This window comes from Narcine bancroftii, chromosome 1 (genome assembly GCF_036971445.1).
Source record: "Narcine bancroftii isolate sNarBan1 chromosome 1, sNarBan1.hap1, whole genome shotgun sequence".
NCBI lineage: Eukaryota > Metazoa > Chordata > Chondrichthyes > Torpediniformes > Narcinidae > Narcine > Narcine bancroftii.
In genome coordinates this window covers 301,231,777-301,254,123 of record NC_091469.1, presented here as the reverse complement: position 1 = coordinate 301,254,123, position 22,347 = coordinate 301,231,777, and the positions used below count along the sequence as shown (strand labels likewise).

The window sequence follows — 22,347 nt, the reverse complement described above, 5'->3', positions numbered from 1 at the left end:
CTATGGATTTTTTTGTTTCCCATTAGTAATTCCTCTGCATCATTCTCTTAAGGGCAGTTACCTTACTTGCTCTCCTTTTTATATACTCAAAGAACCTTCCACTCATTTTGTATACTTGAAAAAACTCTTACTATTTTTTTATTTTTCTTTCTAGCTGACTAATAATCTTTTAAAAAGCTTTATATTTTTCAATGTTCTCTGCTGACTTTTAAAAAAAAGCCTAAATTTCTATTACTAATTATCATAACATTGGGTGCCTTTTCTTTCAATTTGACACGATTTTAGTCACTGATGGATCACTCTACTTGGAGGTCTTTATTTCTCAAAGAAGTATCTTTATTGAGAGTATGAAGTATCTCATTAAACATCTGTCACTGCTTATCCACCAACTTGCTTGATCTGTTTTCACAGTATGCTTTAGTCATTTCTGTATACATCCCTTTAAGTTTGATTTATGTGCCAGTGGTCAAATAACATGTGAAATTCTACCATGCTATGATCACTCTTCACTAGAGAATCCTTTACAGTAGGACCATTAATTAGTGCTGTCTCAAACCTTCAGTTAGGGAGGGGAAACCATTCATTGGTCTTCTGAGCATGACCTTTCAGGTGGTGAAAAATTAATGCACGCTGTTAACTGATTTTGTCAAAAGTGAAAGTAACAATAATATGAAAAACCTTTACAACAAGTTGTATGAAATTGACATTTTATGATTTATTCTTTTATAATAAACAATTGATACATATATGATTCCAGTATAATTAATGAACAGAGAAAACCATTCATCCTGTATTTGGCAGGAAAACTCAGGTTCTCTCTCAATGAAACTAATAAAATGACCATTGCAACATATATATAAAATAAAACCAACCAGGTAGCAAATGAGGCTGATTTACATTTTGAATAAAATTGTAACTAATTTGGTTTCAAAATGAATTGTGCTGATTTTTTTGTAAAATCTGTGTAACTATTGTTGTACAAGTTTTCCAAATTAAATATATGAAATATGCATTTTTTTTTTGTTATTCCTAGAAAGCCATTGCGACAGCAGTCAGAAGAGTGTATTAACTCATGAGCATCAGAAGTATGCTGATCCAGAGGGAGCAATCATGTTCTCAGAGGATAAAGTTGTTGAAGAGCCTTCTCAACCACATGCAGTCCCGACTGTGGATTCTTCAGCATCTGATGTTAAAAGTGAATCTCTTTATTAGTATATCTAGATTTACTGATGAATATGATAAAATTGTTTTTGGAGTAGAACAGACTTGTGTTTGGGTATGAATTAAAATTTTGTGAGGCACTGTGATGTCATTTGGCTGAAAACCATTTTAAAATGTCATTCAGATCAGGAATGTACATAATGAATGAAGCAAAATAATAGGAGCATTCCTCAAATCAGTAAAATAAAGCATTGCAGTTAAAGATACAGAAATTTTTTATTGGTAATGATATTATACTGATTGGCAGCATGAACCCACTGTGAGAGATTTGGTAAAAATCACAAGCCATGTAGTTAGGTACCTGCAAATCTCTGACATAAATACTTGAAAAGTAGAAGCAACAATATTACCATTTCACCCCTCGTGCTTGATCTGACATTCAATATCATCTGGTGCAGTATTTTATCCCAGTGCCACTTCCATGCACTAACCCCAACTTCCTCGAATCTTTTAATATCCAAAAATCAATCTATTTCTAGACCTGGCATGTGAGCTTCTGCAATCCTATGGGGTGAGAAATTCCAAAGATGTATCATACTCTTGGTATCAAAATTTCTTCTCATCTCATGCCCTAAGTTAGAAACTAGGCACATAGAATATGATTAAATGACTGGGGAAAGTTTATATGAGAAGATATCAGATTTGACAGAGGATTGTTTTAAGGTTAAATAGAGCTGAGTGGACAACTCTTGGTTCCCATTTTCATGTGTTCTGATGCTTGGACTTCAACAAGATTTTCCATAATATGTCGCAGGAGATTATTTTAACATTGGAGGCTTCGTTCTCAGTTTTTTTTTAAATTCATCTCTATCAAATCAAATAATGTGTGAAACACAAAAGTCTGCAGACGCTGTGATTGTAGTAAAAACACACCAAAATGCTGGAGAAACTCAGCCGGTCTGTCAGCATCCATAGGAGACAAAGATATATCGCCGACATTTCAGGCCTGAGCTCTTCTTCAAGGAATAAGCAGAATGAACAAAAAGAGGAAATCTTCGAATACAGACAGTGCCAGCTGGGGGAGGAACCCAGACCAACAAAAGGTTTTTGGAGCCAACGCTGTATTCTGAGATCTCCTGATTTTTGATCATTCTGCTTATTCCTTGAAGAAGAGCTCAAGCTCAAAACGTCGGCAATATATTTTTGTCGTATGGATGCTGAAAGACCGGCTGAGTTCTTCCAGCATTTTGGTGTGTTTTTAAATCTAATAATGTACCTGTAAGCTTATCCTGAAGCATTTTCTATGTTTAAATTAGATCCCCTGACTTTATTCTAAACTGTAGAGAGTTTAGGCCTGTTTGCTTATCTTTCTTCTTAAGCCCAACTGCCCCATTCCAGGAATCAACATGATGCACTTAGGTTGAGTTCCTTCCATTGCAAGGATATCTGTTTGTATAGGGTGAACAGATCTGCACACTGTTCCGAAGGAAATCTCATCAGAGTGCTATGATTCCTGTGGAGCATCCCTAGTCATAGTCAGATCCTCTTGCAATAAAGGCTGTTCTCCAGAGGGGTCAAGCACAGATTGATCATTCATTCCACAGCTGTGACTAAACTTTTAGTTGCCTGTCACTTTTAATTTTCAAGCCACTCCACTCTGGTCTCATTCTTTGTCAACATGTACTGTTCCAGCATAAGTTCAAGGAACACCATGTCATCTTCCAGTTCGGTAAATTTCATTTCTCAGCAGTTTTCTAGGCTGAACTGATGGAATGTCGTCAACCTTTAACTCAATAATTGTCTCATCATCCAGACTCCTCCTCCTGATTTCCAGCAACTGTGTTACGCATCCAACAGTTCCAACATTGTCTGTTAGTGTGAAGACAGGCTAGCAGTTCTGCAGATGCTGTGAGCTGGAATAAAAAAAACACTCAGTGGGTTGAGGAGCATCATTGAGATAATGATGATGAGTTTATTATCATACACATTATACAATATACATATGTCTGAAATTCCTATGTGCTGCCATAGAATAGGTACTTTAAAAAAAAAAACTAATAGTAAGCTACTTGATGAAATTAAAAGAAACAATAAATTTACAAGATGGGTACTAAATATTCACAGTAATCCTAGTGTACCAAGGTAACTTGCAATAGTGCAGACAGTCCATGGGATGTTCAACAGTGATGGCTGTTAAAAGAAGCTATTCTTGAAACCAGCACATCTAGTTTTCAGGCTTCTGTACCTTCTGCCCAAAGGTGGTACTTAGAAGAGGCTGCGACCAAGATGGGGGGGTCCTTTATTGATGTTAACTGCCTTCATGATGGATGGGAGGTCAGAGCATATGATGTACTTGGCTATGCTTGCTAGCTGCAACAGCCTACTGTGTTCCTGGATATTTTTTATTGCCAAACCAGGCTGTAATACAACCAGCTGGTATACTTTCCACAATGCCCCTCTTAAAGTTTTAATGTCTCAATGAAGGGTTCTAATCCAAAACATTGATCATTCTTTTTTCTGCACTGATATTGCTCAACCTGCTGAGTTTCTCAAGCAAATTGTTTTTAGTTTGTTCATCGGCCTCTGCATGCATTTACCCTATTTTGCTGATCTGATTGTTGCCTCAATTCTACATTCCTGACTACCAGTGGTTAAAACTTTCATATCTTTGATAATGAAGAATCTATCCATCTTGAAAATATTCAAAGACATTACTTCCACTGGCATTTGTGAAAAGCAATTCCAATATTTTGACAACCCTCTGAAATAAAAAAAAAACAGTAATCCCCTCATCTGTATCTTAAGTTGGTAACCTCTTTTCATAGCATCAGTGACCCAGGATCGAACTTGGCACTGTCTGTAAGGAGTTTAGTATGTGACCATGTAGGTTTTCTCATGGTGCTCTGGTTTTCTCCAACTCTTCAAGAAAAGTATGGGGTTTGTAGGCTAATTGGTGTACTTGGGTGACATGGGCTCTTGGCTGGAAGGGCCTGTTACAATGCTGTATCTCAAAATTTTAAAATAAAATGTGAACCGCAACTCTAGATAGCTGACAAAGAGAAACATCTTCTCCACATCTATTCTGTCAAAAGCCTGCAGGATTTTGTATGTTTCAGTTCAATCCCCTCTCATTCTTTGTTGTATATTTCCTGATCCCTTTGTGCTCTAAACCAGTAACATTTATGACATTATTGAAAATCTTAAAGTCCATGCACTAGAACACACTAAATAGGAATGAGTTGGTCACATGGATTAAATAGTCACTTAAGTGTTCTGTATAACCTTTAAAAACTGTCAGATATGATGTCCTTTCCATAAACCATGTTGAAGCTACCCAATTGTAAACAAGTTCTATGTGTCCAGTTTACAATTTCTTAATACTTTATATCATTTTCCTACTATTTACACTTAGCTAACTGGTCAGGAATTCAAGTATTCTCTGTCTCTGTAGTGGCCATCTTCCAATGTGTGAGAGATTGCAAGGTGACAACCAGTGCATCCACTATCTTCAATGGCATATCTTTATAAATATTTGGATGAAATAATTGGATGTTATTGACTATCAGCCTGTTTATTTCCCTAATAATTCTTCATGTTAATTTCCTTCGACTTTCATTCTCTTCAGCCCTGTTCTTGACTATTTCCAGGAGGATTTCATGTTTGTTGTCATCTGATTGTACATATACCACCTGATGAAACGGTGCATCTTCAGACAATAGTGCATAAACATGTAAATATAAGCAATCCAAATTAAATATGTGGAAAAATAATTTACGAGTTTCTAGAATAGTTTAACTCGCACCACCTGTGGGAAGAAGTGGTTTCCCAGTCTGGCAGTCCTGGTTTTTATGCTCCTGTACTCCTTCCTTGAAGATGGTGTCTCAAACATACTGTGAGCTTGATGGTAAGGATCTTCGAGGATTCTCTCCGCTCTCTTTAAGCACATCTCCCTGTAGGTAATATTTTTTTTTAAATTGAGGCATCCAGCACCATAATAGCCTTTTCCACCTGTGCCCAAATAACCCAATAAAACCTACAACCCCCGTACATTTTGAGAGGTGGGAGGAAATCCACACAGACACAGGGAGAATGTACAATCTCCTTACAGACGGCGCAGATTCTAACCCAGGACACTGGCGCTGTAATAGTATTGTGCTAACCATTAAAAGTACAAGCCTCTTGACCAACAATATTGCACCCTTGTATAACCCTACCACACAATCTATACCATCCCTACCTCATATCCATAACAAATTTACTTGCACTCATGTGTCTGACTAAGTCTTTTAAATTATCCTATTGTATCAGCTTCTTCCACTGCCCTGTCAATGCATTCCAGACATCCACTGCTCTCTGTAATTTTTTTTTAATTACCCCGACTTCTCTGAACTTTCCTCCCCTCACTTTATGCGGATGACCTCTGGTATTTGCTACTGTTTGCCGTGGGGAAAAAGATGCTGTTTATCCACCCTATTTATGTCTCTCATAATGTTGACCTCTCGTCCTTCTTCACTCCAAAGAGAAAACTTTGCCTCCTAAGACGAGTCCTTCAATCCAGGCAACATTCTGGTAAATCTCTGCACCCTCGAAAGCTTTCACATCCCTCTTGTAATAAGGTAACCAGAATTGAACATGATACTCCAAGAGTGGTTGAACTGGTGTTTTATAGAACTGCAACATTACCTCACAACTCTTGAACTCAATCCCCCAATTAATGAAGGCCAGCATACCATAAGCCTTCTCAACTACCATATCAAACCTCTGCAGCCAAACTTGGGAGATCTTGCTGTGAAAATGTGCACAACAGATTCTTTTTACTTTTTTTCTGCCATCTTCTATCCCAATATAATTTATCACTTTAGGGGAGCTCACCTTTTCCCTTTTACATTTTTTTTTGTTTTTCTCATAAGATTGCTTTCATATACTACCTTGTTTTTTGGACCACCATTGCTTATTACTGGAAATGTTTCTCATCCTTACTGGTCTTTTAGCAACATTATTGGCCTTTCGATTTGATGCCTTACTCTTACTGGATGGCCATGGCTGAATCACTTTTCCATTTGGGTTTCTATACTTTAAAGGAAAATAGATCTGTTGTCAGCTGTGTACTCATGTTTAAATGTAAGCTTTTTATCATGTCTTTTGCTGTATTTTTCCCAAAACATATTCCATTCCTTCAGAGTTTGTTGTATTTGAGTGTTCGACTCAAATTTTAGATTAAACAATCATTTTACATAATAGAATTTGAACAAGATTTTTAAAATGTACCTTGAAGCCCCTTAACTACCTGATTATTAATTAACCCTTAGTTGTATAGCATTATATCTAAGAGCTTCTGATGAGAGGCAAAGAATGAATTTAATTTCCTGTTATGTGCGATATATTATGAACTTGCCTAGATCTAATTGACTATTGATATTTAATTCTCTAATTTTTCCATTAATGATTGCTTCATAGAATATTTAAAAAAAAAAGAATAGCATACCTCTGCATTGTAGTTTTTGCCCATTGCAATATTTTCAAAGTATTTATTTTGAGATTCATCAGGAAAGACATTTTTTTTAAATGAAAGCAAAGATCAGTCATAAAAATCAAGTCATAATTCTGAGTAAGAAACAATTGAGGGGAGGAAAATAAATACTCAATCAAGCAAATTTGCAGAGGACCTTAAAATTGGTGCTGATAAGAGGGTCTTCTTCGATTGCAGAACAATATTGATCAGCTGGTAAATTGTGCAGAGCAATGGTGAATAGATTTGATTCCTCATAAGAGCAAGGGATGCATACTGGGAAATCTAATAGGGGTGGGACCCCATAGAGTATTGAGAGATCTTAGGTGTACAAATACATAGATTCCTAAAGATGACAGAGTAGGGAAATAGGTGGTGAAGAATGTTGACCCTCATTAGTCTATAAAACTGGTTGTGCCATGATGGGAATATTGTGTGCAGTTGTGATGGAGAAGGGAATATAGGGCAGCACAGTTAGCGGAGCAGTTAGTGCACCGCTGTTATAGTGTTAGCGATCAGGACTGGGGTTTGAATCCCGTGCAAGAAGTTTGTATATTCTCCCTGTGTCTGCGTGGGTTTCCTCCGAATACTTCGGTTTCCTCCCACCCTCCAAAACATACCAGGGGTTGTAGGTCAATTGGGTATGATTGGGCGGCACAGCACATGAGCTAAAGGGACCTGTATCCATGCTGTATTTCTAAATTGAAAATTAATTTAAAAAAAAAACACATGGTTGTACTAGAGAGGGTGCAGGCAAGCTTTACCAGAATATTGCCAAAGATGAAATGTCTCAGTTATGAGGAGAAACTAGATGATCTGGATTTATTTTTCTTCATTCAAAGGAAGCCGATGTGGGAACTTGGAGATCTATGAAATTGTATGGCATATATAGTGAGAAAGTTTTCCACCTAACCAATGTCTAATATCAGGGGGCATTGATTTGAGGTGAGAAGTAAGTATATTAGATGGAATCCAACAAATATTTTTCCCACCCAACGATTGGCTGAAATCTGGAGCATGCTGCCTGAAAAGATGACGGAGACAGGTACTCATGGCATTTAAAAGAAATGTATATCCCTGTGCACTTGAATTGTCATGGCATAGAAGGCTTCAGACCATGTGTTGTATTTGTTTCAATAACTACTTAATGATTGTGATTGGCTGAAATGTGTCAGTTCTGCATCTATAACTTGAGGAGATGTGTGTTATTCAGGAAATTAAGTTGAACAAGGATGGCTCCCCACCCCTCCACTCCCCAGCAAAAAAAGAAAGTTACTTTGTAAGCAGTACAAGTGATTCATCAGTCTTCCTAGGATGAGTGAGTTGTCCTTCCATGAGATGGATAATTTGGGCCTGTATTCTTTGGAATTTTGAATAAGATTGAAACATACAAAATCTTGACAGAGTAGATGGTGGGACATGTTCACTTGGGAGAGACTCTAACAAGGGGACATAACTACAAGGAAAGAGACTAGTCATTTAAAACAGATGCAAATATGCTACTTCTTGGAGGATGGTGAATCTCTGGAATTCTCTGCTTCCTTGAGTGGTGGCAGCTGGATCATTAACAGTATTTACAATGGAAGTAGAAAAATATTTGATAGATCAAGGAATAGAGGGGTAAAGAGAAATAGCATGAAGCTGAGGCCAGAATAAATCAGCCATGATTATATAAAATAGTGGAGCAGACTTGAAGGGCTTGATGATTGATTGCTGCTCCTATGTTCTTGTTTTCCTTTGACCAAATTGCTCTCTACTTCCAAAGTAATCCTGGAATCCTAACATTGCATTAGTCTAACCCTCTTTCCCTGTTCATCTTATTGTCTCCATGATAGTCTACTAATCACAATCTTAAGATCTTCTCCCGAATCACATCACTCTCACCTGCATCATGTGTTTCCAAACTTTGTCACTAATGTGAGAACTGCTGCAGTACCCTTCCCTTAAGCCATTAGGATTAATTTCCCTCATATTCCCTTTCCTCTCATCTTGAAATCTTATAATTTTCTTTCTAACTTTTCTGATCCTTTTAGAGTAGAACATAGAACAGACCCTTTGGCCCATGATGTTGTGCCAACCCATATGTGCCTACCAAAAAAAAAATTAAACCCCCTCTATATCATAACCCTCAATTTTTCTTTCATTCATGTGCCCTTTTAAGAGTCTCTTAAAAGCCCCTGTTGTTCCAGCCTCCACTACCACCCCTGGCAATACATTTCCAGACACCCACAACTACGCAGGAATTAACCTCATGCTCTCCTAAACCTCTATTGGATAAACTATTGAGCCCACACTTTCTGTTCCTAGATTCATGCCCTTTTACATTGTTTAGATTGACTTATTACTTTCTCCTTTTACCACCTGTTGTTAATGATATGATTCTAAAAAAATAAGCATTTAGTCCTCTTACCCTTGCAAGTGAGCATTCTCTCTCCAGCATACTTTTCCTCTCTAGGTTCACTATCATCTTCCTGATCATAAGTGAATCTGTGTTATTAAGGCTTCCCTCCCTGCCATGCCTCAATGCAGCACCATTTTTAAAAATTTATACATGCAGCATGGCAACAGGCCATTTCAATGCGTGAGTCTGTAATGAGGTAAGAAGAATTGAACATGATACTCAGAGTGGTTGAACTGGAGTTTTACAACCCCCAGTACACTTTGAATGGTGGAAGGAAACCAGAGCCCCTGGAGAAAACCCACACAGACATGGGGAGGTCGTGCAAACTCCTTACAGGCAGCACGGGATTCAAACCCTGGTCTGGTCCTGATTGCTGGCACTGTAACTGCTGTGCCAACTGTCCTGCCCTATTGGAGATGACCATGGTCAGACAATGCTGTGCTGTTTTGTTGTATGGCCTACTTGTCTTCACCTTTAGTCCCTGAGCTCTTAACCAGGCTTCCTCTTTTAACATTTCTTTTAATTAGCTAATTGATTAGCTAAAGACTAATTAAAGCATAGCAAGATTCCGCAGACATGTATCATCCTGTTTTAGATTATGCTGTTTAAATATTAAATGTTGACAAGGGCATTAAAATTATCCCCAGTTCTTCAGATAGTGCCTCGCTTTAATGATTCATTCAAAAGATGACACCTGACAATTCAATATCCCTTTAGCGCTGTGTCACTGCACCATTCTAGGTTATGCATTTAAAAACACCGAAATGCTGGAGGAACTCAGCCGGTCTTTTCAGTGTCTATAGGAGACCAAGATGTATTGTCCGTATTTCGGGCCTGAGCCCTTCTTGAAGGACCCTTCCTTGAAGAAGGGCTCAGGCCCGAAACATTTCTGTATATCTTTGTCTCCTATGGACGCTGAAAAGAACAGTTGAGTTCATCCAACATTCCAGTGTGTTTTAACTTCAATCACAGTGTCTACAGACTTTCCCCTAGATTATGCATTTTTCCATTTGATTGGAGCTTAACTGTACCATCATTCAACTTGTGCAAGAATGCTGCTACATGAACAAACTGACACTTGCAGAGGTAACATTTTCCCCGGTGATTCTACACAGGCAAGTGGTTCATCAGGATTTGACCAGACAGGTGACTATTTATGGTGTGTAGGCGATGAAATGGATCAGTCCCAGAAGGCATTCAGTTCAGACAAGACTTCAGATCACAATCTTTCTGACTGGCTCAAAAAAACACAGTTGCGCAAGATCTTGCTTTTCCATTGGAAAGCTGTAATTGTATGACTCTTGTCAAATTGAAGGGAACTTGTTAAATACAAGTGAGAATATCTAGTCTGAAATAATCCATGAAAGCTCATCAAGATTTGGAATTCAAACTTTTTACTGTCACTGCAAGGAAACCGGGAAGACGATACTGTTCATTTTTATTCAAGAAATGCAATCATTATTTTTTTGTGTAAATGCAAGAACATGATCAAGCTTAGTATCATGCCTTTTAATCCAAATATGTGTCATTGCTGAGTGTGATAGACTCCAAAACTAGAAGCGTCATCTCATCATTCTGCAAAATGAACATAAAACATGTTTGGTCGTTTTGGGGGGGGTGGGGGGGGGGGTATTCGTTGCTTTCTGGCATCTTGAAGTAATCATTAGAGCTCCTTATCTTTGTTTAATATTAAAATATTGCTGTTTGCAACTATAATCATGACAGAAAACAACAGCACTGATGATGAACAAGAGATTTCAGAAAATTTGGAGTCAGTGGAAAATCCATCTGCCACAACAGAAGCTTTTGATAATTCTTGGCCCTCAGAAAAAGACCTTTTGGGAGCCTTTGAAGGAGCATTTGAAGCTAAAGGTCATCGAGTAGATCTACAGGGTATTCGGGTTTTAAAGAAAAGTATTCAGGATGGAGTACCTGGATCCTGTTTTGGAGATTGTGAAGATAATGATGATGAGGTTGAATGGGTAAGTGTTAAATCTGGAAAATAACTTTTGTCGTCATGGCGTTCTTCATTGTCAAGTTTTACTTGATCATAGTCCTAGATTTATACAACACACCAGTAGAACTTATGACCTGACTTGTCCAGACTAACAAGGTGTCAACCCAAACATATCTCTCCAAATGTTTCCTATTTGTATCCTATCCAAATACATTTTTTTGTTACATTTGTACTACCTGCCTTCTCTGTCAGCTTGATCCACATACCTACTGTATGGAAAAAGGTGCCTCTTGGGTCCATTTTAATTCTTTCTCCTCTCACCTATGCTCTCTGGTTTTAGATTTCCTTACATGGGGAGGGGGGGAATATGACTATTTACTTTATCTGTGTTATTCATGATTTTATAAACCTCTTTGGTCCCACTCAGCCTCCAATGGGCCAGGGAGAAAAGTTCCTGACTATCAAACTTCTGCTGGTAATTAAAGCCAGCTAGTTCTGGTAACATTGTTGTGAATCTTTTCTCCGTCCTTTTCAGCTTTTACAGGCAGATGACCAGAACTGCACATAGTGCTCCCAAGTGTGATCTTACTATAATGTCTTGTACAGTTTTAACATGATTTCTCTGCTCCTTTACTCAATGCCCTGACTGATAAGACCCGTATGCCAAATACCACCTCCACCTTGTTTACTTGTGTTACCACTTTCATGGAGCTATTGTATCACTAAATCTCTCTGTTCTTCGACACTCTCAGAGCCTTACCATTCACTGTGCAATGATTAAGTGAGTATTTTTCCTTCATCAGTAGATTTTGTAAGGCTTATTTGCACTTCAACATAATTCTGCTACATCCTTTTTAGTTGCGACGGTTCAAAAGTACTTTAACAGCTGCAAAATCTGGACCTATATTATGTAAGCATTTCACAATCATGGTTTGATTATTTTTCCCAGTTATCTTCAATTGGGAAGTACTGAAAAGTTAGGAAAGGCTTTATAGAAATGCATGCATCTTTTCATGTAATTGATATATTATAATTTATGTAATTTATGTAGTGACTTTAAAATTAACAACTTTTTTTCCAATTTTTCTGAATCCAAGTTTTGAGATTATCAATCCAGTTTGAAATCACTGAAGCTCCAAGATCTGTTTGTCCAGTTAACTCCTTCCTCAGACTTATTAGCTAAATAATTAAACTAGAAACATTGATATTGGGTTAAATTGAAAATACTGTATTTAGAATAAATACTTAGTTTTTAATGACTTGTTAAAATTTTCCTTTGTGTTGAAATTTGATCAAGTAACTCAACATGATCACAAGCGACCAAATCTGATACCTTTATGGGAATGGCTCACCTACGACTTTGATTAACTTGTTGAGTTATTGAGAAATTGTTTTTTTTTAAACTAACTGGTGTTAAATCCTATACAGTGAAATCCTGCCACACAATCATTTCACTCCCATCAGATGCACAGATAATCAACAAATTGAAAACTATATATTATTGCAATCGTTCCCTGCAGCGAAAGATATTGTGAGGATGATGATGGGTGAGACTTGAACCGTAATGATACAGCCTCGCAGCGCATCAGCAATGGCATGTGATGTAGCTATTTTGTTGAAAATTGGGAGAAAATTAGTGACTTCATTGTAGCTGGATGAGGCGGCAGTTATTCCCAGTGCAGTGTTGGTGTTTGTTCAAGTAGTGCCAAAGCAATGAAAGGAAAGTGTAGTGAAGTGATGGTTCAAATCGAAAAAAAATTGCACCTAACATTTCTTGGGTATACTGAAATATCCAATGAACTCCTTTTGTCGGTCTGGATTCCTCCCCCAATGTTTGAATTCTGAGATTTCCTCCTTTTGGCTTATTCTGTTGATAAATCCTCCTCACTTCAAGGATAGAAGAAACCAGAAAGCCCATATCCAATGCCAGCTCTCAGACAAATCCCATTTCTCCCAAAATCCCTCGTCATTTCCTTCGCTCATAAGCCAATTAACATACCCCAGATTCTCTCATCACCCACCTCCATGAGGGATCATTTATAGTGTCTCATTACCAAATGACCAGCACCATTTCTAAAATATGGGAGGAAGCCAGAAGACTCAGGGAAAACCGGAGGCAGTTGCAGGTTAAACATGCAAACTCCACACACAACAGGTCAGAATCAAATGGGTTGCTGGAGCTTTGACACAGGTTCTGTCTACCATTCAATGTCAATGGGTCTAGATTTTTGGAGTGATTAGAAATAAATATTGTCATTTGCTGATTGGACTATGTCAATACAGAAATTCTTATTACTATAAAACCTACATCAATTTCAGGATTTCTACATTGATGTAATTTAACTTTGAAGCCATCATTGTTGCTATCAGTAATTCTGCTCTCCTCCACAGAGGGGTGCTATTTCTTAATTATTAAAACAAGAAAATGCATTTAAAATCCAATGTTTTGATTCTTTAATAGATTCCTTGGCACAACAACTACACGGTAAACTGAGTATTTTTTAAAATACACGGTAAACTGGGTTTTTTTTAAAAAAAACATTTTATTCAGGTATTTCTAATTTCCTTGCAGATAGTTCAAAAGGGTTTTAGTATTTTCTGGTTTTTATTTTGTACTGTGTATTTGAGACACAAACTTGTTTTTTTTTCCCGTGCTGGTATTCTGTGGGAAAAATTCTTTAATGTGGATCATGTCCCATGACAGCTGCTGGCTGGTGGGACTTTCCTTGAACGATGCCCGACAGCAATAGTAATTGGCAAAAGGGAAGTTCAGGACGCAAGAGGTTGGGAGATCTTTGGTGTTTTCTTTAAAGTTGCTAGCTATACCATTGCTCGCCGTTGAGAGTAAATTCATGGCCTACGGTTACCAAAAAAAATGCATTTTCAATTCATCATAAATATGCTTTGTAATTGTTATGTCAAGCATTTAAAATCTTACAACTATTCACCCTCTTTTGGATAAGATAACCGTTCAAGTTAAACGTGTTAAGAAATCGAGGATGGAAAGCACAAATGCCCAGGATTATAATACTCAAAATGATGAGAAGAGTGAGAATTATTTGGTAAATGAGGAAGCTGATGGCCATTACCGATCTGCCTTTGAAATAAGTGGGCCTCAAGTATCCTCACCAGGGCCACAAGGTAAGTGATCATAATGCCATTATTTTCAAGTTAATTATGGAGAAGGATAGGTCTAGGCCTTGGGTTGAGATTCTAAATTGGAGAAAGGCCAATTTTGAGGAAATGAAAAAGGATCTAAACTGCCTGGATTGGGATAAGTATTTTTTGGGCAAGGATGTGTGAAGTAAGTTGAAGACCTTCAAAGGTGAAATTTTGAGAGTACAGAGTTTGCATGTTCCTGTCAGGATTAAAGGCAAGGTTAGCAGGCATAGGGAACCTTGGTTTTTGAGGGATATTGGGGATATGGTTCAGAAGGAGAGGTGTATAGCAGGTATAGGTAACATGGAGCAAATGAGGTACTTGAGGAATATAAAAATTGCAAGAAAAACCTGAGGAAAGAAATCAAGAAGGCTAAAAGAAGACATGAGGTTGCTTTGGCAGACAATGTGAAGGAAAATCCTGAGGGGTTCTACAGGTATATTAAGAGCAGAAGGATAGTAAGCGAGAAAATTAGTCCCGTTGAAGATCAAAGTGGTCAGTTTTGTATGGAGCCAAAAGAAATGGAGGAGATCTTAAATGCATTTTTTTCCATCAGTATTCACTCAGAAAGCGGGCACAGAATTGTGAGAAGTAAAGAAAACAAGCAGTAAGGTCACAGAACCTATACAGAATAAAGAGGAAGTGCTTCCAAATAAGGGTGGATAAATCCCAAGGGCCTGACAAGATATTCCCTTGGACCTCGAGTAAGGCTAGTGTAGAAATTGCAGGGACTCTGGTAGAAATATTTAAAATGTCCTTAGCCATGGGTATGGTCCAGAGGATGGGAAAGGTATAGAGGGCTATGAACTGGGTGCAAGTCAGGGAGACTAGGCAAAAAAAAAAATGGTTCAGCACAGACTAGAAGAGCCAAAGGGGCCTGTCTCTGTGTTGTTATGTTCTATGGTACATCATGCAAGTTTGGAATCTAGTGTTAATTTGCTCAACAGATGCATTATTCTTCTCATAGTATAGGCGTATTCTGATGAGAAATTTGACAGTCATTCTCAAATGTTAACTACTGATTGTAAATGCTGTTTTATGGAAGAAATGTTTTCTGTTTGCTATTTAAATATGGTTCTTCAAATTACATTAATTATTTGTTTTAATGACATTAAGTGAGAGTTTATTTTAAATACATTTATATATTTGTTCAAAATAGCATGTGAAGCAATTTCCTGCATTTTCTTTAAGTTTAAAATATCTCTCCAATGCAATCTCAAACCCAATTGATTTTGACCTTTCGTGATGAATATGCACTGCAAATAACACTCTGGAATCTTTGTTCTATTATCAATTCAAGAGCAAGAAAGTTTATGCTTTGTTCCATTGCATTTTGTGTCTTAATAATATTACACCTTCCAGGAAAAAGGAGAGATTATGCCAGACTTGGATGGCCCAGTCCTGATGAATGTCTGAAAATCCGAAAAGTTCAGCTCACAACTGTTGCAAGCACGTGGCTAGCAGTTTCAACCAAAAATATAGAGTAAGATGGTTTATTTTCCACCTCCTTTAATAATCCATCCCCACAGTATTGCATTTATCATAAAATAGTAAAATCCGGCATCTATGGATAAGCGATATCTTTTTTTTCTGGTTGCTTGAGACTCACCCTTACAATGCCTAGCTAATACATCTGCATTAAGAATGAACATTTGAAATGACAAAAGTACTATACTGTACAGAACAACTCCAATTATCTGAAATGGTTAGGACTGGTCCCATTTCAGATAAACTTTTTTTTTAAATAGCGCAGTAGCAATAGCAAATCACTTGTAACAGTGTTTAAACAACAACGAACAACAAGGTAATGTTTTTTAAGCATTAAAATAATGTTTAATTCTCACCAAAAAATAGACTGGCCACCACCAATTACTGACACCTCCCCACCAAGGCCCACTCGTGCCAGGAGCCTGGGGGTCCCACTCCTGCCCTGGATCTTGATGTCTCTGCTTCCACTGGGCGCCCAAGGTACACTCCTGCTGCCGCTGGGAGCCCACGTCCCTGGTCAGTTCGGCTCTGAAAAAATTTCAGAGAATCAGATTTCAGATCATTGGAGTTGTACTGTCCTTGCATTGAACATACTTCACTTGCATAAATATATGAACCTTAAAGCATTTTTCTTTATTTTCAGTCACATTCTTTAAAAACATTTAACCATTGCTGTATCTGCAGGTTCCTCCCCCTCCATTGGAGCCACCCGAAAGATGACAATAACATTATAGATAATTAAACCCCTTTCTCCCCAAGTTTACAGATAAAGTCTCTGTCCAGGTCGACTCTTCCTAACCAGGGATAGATGGACAGTTTAAGACAGTCACCCAACAGTAAGCGGCATCAACCATCCTGGGTAACGCCATTGCTATCTCACATAATTTTAATCAAACAGCTGCCAAGAGCAAAGCACAACCAAGGCACTCCACTGGCTAAATATTTGCTCCCATCTTCTCCAGAGGTTTATGTGTTATTCAGATCACATTTACTTTTACCATTTTAAACTTGCATACTTTTTACCTATTATTTTATTCTTATTTATTTTAATTGTTTAAATTTATTTTGCACAACCTTTTTGCTGGTTGCTTGAATTACACATACCAGGGGTTTTACTGTATTATTTACACTTTTTAAAAAAATGCAATCATGTTTCATTAAGGACTAGCAATTTGACTTCTTCAGAAGCAGTATATTTCTTTTAATTGCATATGGGATTTTGCCACATAATGTTCAGAATTCTTTAGCAGTTTTGATGATGTGGACTGGAGATTTTGTAGCTTGGAGTGAATAATAGAATGCATGGTGAAATAACATAATTTACATCGATGTTGGACATGCTTTAAAGTACAATCAATTCAATAACCTATTTAAAACCAAACCAGATAGTAAATGTATTTCATAAAAAACTGGAAATCTGAAAGAAAAATGGAACAAAAAAAATTGTGAACACTCAGCATATCAGGGCAGACTCTGAAAAGAGGAACAGTTTAACGTTTCTGGTTGAAAATCTATTGTTGGATCTTGGAAGGAGAGAAAACAAAGCACAGTAAAACCCCTGGTTTCCAGAAATCAAGTAACCGGCCAAAAAAAAAATTGAGGAAAATAAATTTTAAAAATTAAAATAAATAAGAATAAAATAATAGGTACAGGTTGAACCTCTATTATCTGGCACTTTTGAATCTGCCACTTAAAGACAGCATGGGACTCAAACCCGGTGCCGATCACTGGCACTATAAAAGTTGAATCTGTTGCGATCGGCACCAGGGTTCTAGTCCCGCGCTGTTTGTAAGGAGCTTGTGCAAACGTCCTGATCACTGGTGCTGTAAAAGCATAGAGTTCATTGCTATGCTAGCCATGCCACCCCACAGTTTTGTTTCCTGTTTTAAGCTTTGTTCTACCTTTGATGTGTTTACATAGGGGCTCCCTTAGGGGTGGTTGATGCTGCTTGCCATTGGGGTGACTCTCTTAAAGTTTCTCCTTATGCCTGCTTAGTAAGAGTTGCCCCAGTCAGAGGCTTTATCTGTAAACTTTGGGGAGTGGGGGATTAATTATTTATAACGTTATTGTTCATCTTTTGGGCAGTTCCGTGGAGGGGGAGGAACCTGCAGATGCAGTGACGGTTCAATGTTTTCAAAGAATGTGACTGAAAATAAAGTAAAATTTTTAACATTTATATATTTATGCAAGTGAAATTTGTTCAGTGCAAGTACAGCATAGCATTTTTTTTTATTTTAAATGGTTTCTTCTTAATGCAGGTGTATTAGTTTGCCATTATAAGAGTAAGTCTCAAGAAACCAGAAAATACTCTTATCCAATTACCCTTAGGTGCCGGGTACCAGGGGTTTTACTGCATTCAGCTGCAGAGATGATAGGTGGATGTATTCTCTCAGGGTGATCAGTGCACGAGGTTGGTGGGCTATTTAAGGTAGTTTTAGAGAGAGAACATAGTCCTTTGTCATCAAAAGTTATTGAGAGCTATTAAAGAGCATCAACATGACCAAAGCCAAAAGGCTGCAGGACATTTCCAACAGGTCAAGCTGAAAATGAGTTCTTGTTTGACCTAGATTTTTCAAAACAATAATTTCAATTAAAATTATTACAGTCTCCATCTTGAAAGAATTTTTTTTGAACTAAGAAAATTTATACAGCATAAAGGTGTCTTGGGTGCCAGTTATTGATGTCCTCTTCCATAAAATGCAACTTCCCTCTCCTGCCATTTTCCACCCTCATCCACATCTCTATTTCCTGCATATCTGCCTTGGTCCCTTCCCCTGTCCCCTCTACATCCAGCAGGTTCTCTGCAATTTCTGCCACCACCAGACACATCTTTCCCTCCCATCCCCTCTCCGCATTCGATCGGGATCACTCCCTCTGTGACTCTCATCCACTCATCCCCTCCTACCAATCACCCCCTGGTAATTACCCCTAGGACCGCAACCATTGCTACTCTTCCACTTAGACCTCCTCCCTCGCTACTATTTGGGACCCGAAGCAATCTTTCCAGGTGAAGCAACATTTCACCTCTGAATCTAAGGGATGTTTTCAACTGGTACTTCCAGTGTAACCTCCTCTACTTCAGGGTGAGAGGTGGCTTTGTTGAGCACCTTCCCTCTGTCCGCTCCCACAGCAAGGTCTCTCGTTCCCTCGTACCTCCCTTTCCTTTTATCAGAGAGTTCTTAGCCCACTGCCCCCTTCCCCATCACTTCTCAGCTTCTGTCTTCCCACTGTATCTACCTATTACTTCTTACCTGTTAACCTGTGTTCCTGGCCCTTCCCCTTTACCCCCCCCCCCCACCCCATGCCCCATGTTTTTTATTTGAGCATTTACCTGATAGTTCAGCTGCCTTGAAGGAGGGCTCTGGCTCAATACGTCAACTGCCTTTTACTTTCTATGGAAACTGCGTTACATGCAGAGTTTCTTTAGCACTTTTGTTTACTGAAAGAAGAGAGTAAGTGTTGAATGAATGAATTTTGAAGGGGTGTGTGATGAGAAACTGACAAGACATGTTTGACCAGACATTAACAGAGCAGTATGGGCAAATGATGTCCTGCCTTTATGAGAACAAAACCTAAGTTATGTGAACAGGTGTACAATTAAAGCTCTGGCTAAAATATTTGGTACAAATTGAGGCATCGCCAAAAAGAGGAGTGGAAACAACAGATTTACTAAAAATTGTTCCAGAGTTCAAACTGTCGAAGTTATGTGCTTTATCTTGAAAATATTAAAAAAATTATTGAACTGTTTAAACTCATGAATGGTTTGGAGAGAGACTAAATTTAAAAAAAGAACTGTTGCCAATGGTCAGGGTATACAGCTTTTCTCTGAACAGGAAACGAATCTTAGGGGCAACATCTGACACCATTTTATTGCCACGTGGCTGGAATTTGAAGTGAACTCTACATTAAGATGGCAAAATTAAATGCAATAAGGCAACTTCAAATGAGGATGGATGGGTCAGACACTTCAAAGAAAATAATTGCAGGGAAAGAGCAAGAAAGTGGACCTAATTAAGACTCAAAAGGCTGAATTGTTTCCACTCATGCTGCAAAACAAGAGGATGCACAACGATATATAGTGAAAAACTCAGATTTTCAAACATCAATAACAGAAGAACTAATATATTAAGAGTACAGGATTCAAAATGGCTAAATTTCACCACATTGATTATTGAAGAAGACCTACGTGACACGACAGTACGAACACAAATTACATTGATTCTCGTGTTTTGAAAGGTCTGAGATGAGTAATTTTGCATTTTCTTTCCAGTATTACAGAACATATTGACTTTGCCACATCCCTGCAAGAACCAGCTGTAGAACCTGTTTGTAATGCCAACCTCCAAGCCAGTATGCACACCTTGGATCATTTGTATGGTGTAGCAAGTCGACTCAGTATACATTATACTGGAGAAAAACAATTGAAGGAGGTATGCCAAATTGCAGGAGTGGGTTATCTCTCTTGAAACTGTTCTTTCTTTATGATTTAATTTTGTGTTGTTCAGCATTGTTTTGCAATAGTGGAATTGATCAACCAAAGGCATTACTCAAAAAATTCTGCATATTCCATGCTGAATGATTTCCAGTCCTGTGGCTACCAAGGATACTAAAGTGCCCAGAGCACAACGTGGCCAGTTTTCAATGCACTCAGCTGTGCTTTTTTTTTTAAAAAGAGTCATTGTACACCCAGTTTTCTTTCATCCTGTGTCTAGTTTGGCTTGGATTTCCATGTATACAGAAGCACAGAAATCCATAGCTGGCATTTCCCCTTCTACAATGCCACTGGACAACAGAACAGTAACCTACTGAAAAAGATCTGAGCACACTTCATATCCACCTTTATGCAAGGACAGCTAATATGCAACCCATGAGGAAAGATACAAGTGGTTGGGTTGTTTTAGTTGAATATTTGTAATCTTCATTAATATCCAAATGGTTCATTGCCTTTGATTCCTGTGAATCCCTGATCTGTGTCCTTTCGTAATAGAGAATGAGCATTCTGGATGTTTTCAAAACTTTACCAGCGTAAACGACGTTCAGAGTGCACTGCAGCATAAATTGGCCTCCTATCCACAAACACACACAAATCAGCAATTTTCTGTCCTGTCTATGGATCAGACACCACAGAACCCACCAAATCAGAGTGGAAACAAATCATCCTCTATTCTGAGGGCCTCTCTAACAAGTTCATTTTAATATTTCTAATTGAGAAGTTGAGAACAGTGTTTCACTACCTGTTGTCGGTTAGCAGTCCGTGGGTTTGTTATAGATGGTCCATGCAAAAACAAATATTACCGATAAAGTGATTAGATCATACATGAGGCCACGGCTTGGACGTTGGTATGGGAGCAGCCAGACCCCAGCACGATCAGAGATCTCAGGCAGGAGGTGGGTGGGAGAGCAGCTGAACCCTCGCAAAACATCTGTATATTTGGTCAACTGGATAATAAAATAGATTGTGTGTCTACACACTGTTGTGTTATATTACATGCATACATTTTAACCAATTAAAAATGTACAGAAATAATTGACTCAACACTGAGTCATTTCCAGTGAAATGGCAAAAGTGTAGCTGAAAAATTTGGATCCCTCTAAATGGTTTATATAATTTGATCATTTAAAATTAACCCCATATTGAACAATGTGGATAAGAGGCTTCAAACTGGATTTTTGAAATGAAAAACTGATCTCGATTGGAAGTGCATTTGAGTAAAGAACCAGCAATGTTGAAATGCAAAGACTGCAACGAGTTCTGAAGAAGCAAGTGCCAGTGAAAGACAAGAAGATAATGAAGAAGTAGCATGACAAACGGATAAACTTTAGTTTTAAATGGAATGGATTCAAAAATTAACTTAAACCAAAATTTGCTTTGATTACAAAGATTTGGAAAGGAAAGCTTAAAACCTGCTCATTTGACTACAAAAATAAGACAGAAGATTTTTATTTTAAAAAGGAAATTGAACAGACTTTGGAAAAGGAACATTTATTTTCTTGGTTGGATCTCCGAATGAAAAACAATTGGAAGTTTCACACAGTGCCCACCATAATTTTTTGGGCAAAGACACTTTTTTTTTCCTTTCTTTGGCCCTGTCCTCCACAGATTTAAATTTGTAATCAAATAATTCACATGTGATTAAAATGCACATTCCAGATTTTACTCCAGATTATTTGTTTCAATTTTGGTTTGACCATGTAGAAATTATAGCATTCCCCCATTTCAGGGCACCATAATAATTGGGACATTCGGCTTCACAGGTGTTTGTGAGTACTCAGATTTGTTTAATTGCTTCATTGGTGCAGGTATAAGGGAGTTAGGCTTGTTCTAAGCTTTTGAATACCTTTGGAGTCTGTAGTTGCCAATTTTTCAATATGAGGACCAGAGTTGTGCCAGTGGAAGTCGAATAAGCCATTATGAGGCTGAAAAACAAGAATAAAACGACATGAGACATCACCCAAACCCCAGGAGTACCAAAATCAACTGTTTGGCACATCATTAAGATGAAAGAGCGTACTGGTGAGCTCAGTCATTACAAAGGGACCGGTTGGACAAGGAAGATCTTCACTGCTGATGACAGAAGAATTCTCATCATAATGAAGAAAAATCCCCAAACGAATGTCCAACCAATCAGGGAGCTGTCTGCAGAAGATTTCATGAACAGAAATACAGAGGCT

General features: G+C 38.0%; 1 protein-coding gene across 3 annotated transcripts in view; it reads left to right on the top strand.

Moving 5' to 3' along the window:
* Window positions 1-22,347, top strand: part of ttc17 (tetratricopeptide repeat domain 17) — a 77,816-nt gene that overhangs the window by 45,764 nt on the left and 9,705 nt on the right. For all 3 annotated transcript variants that reach the window (XM_069905839.1, XM_069905824.1, XM_069905831.1), the window contains exons 17-21: window positions 1,034-1,195; window positions 10,797-11,053; window positions 13,992-14,169; window positions 15,550-15,670; window positions 19,946-20,105. In XM_069905839.1, the coding sequence (XP_069761940.1) occupies window positions 1,034-1,195; window positions 10,797-11,053; window positions 13,992-14,169; window positions 15,550-15,670; window positions 19,946-20,105 (878 nt within the window). The remainder of the gene's footprint in view (window positions 1-1,033; window positions 1,196-10,796; window positions 11,054-13,991; window positions 14,170-15,549; window positions 15,671-19,945; window positions 20,106-22,347) is intronic.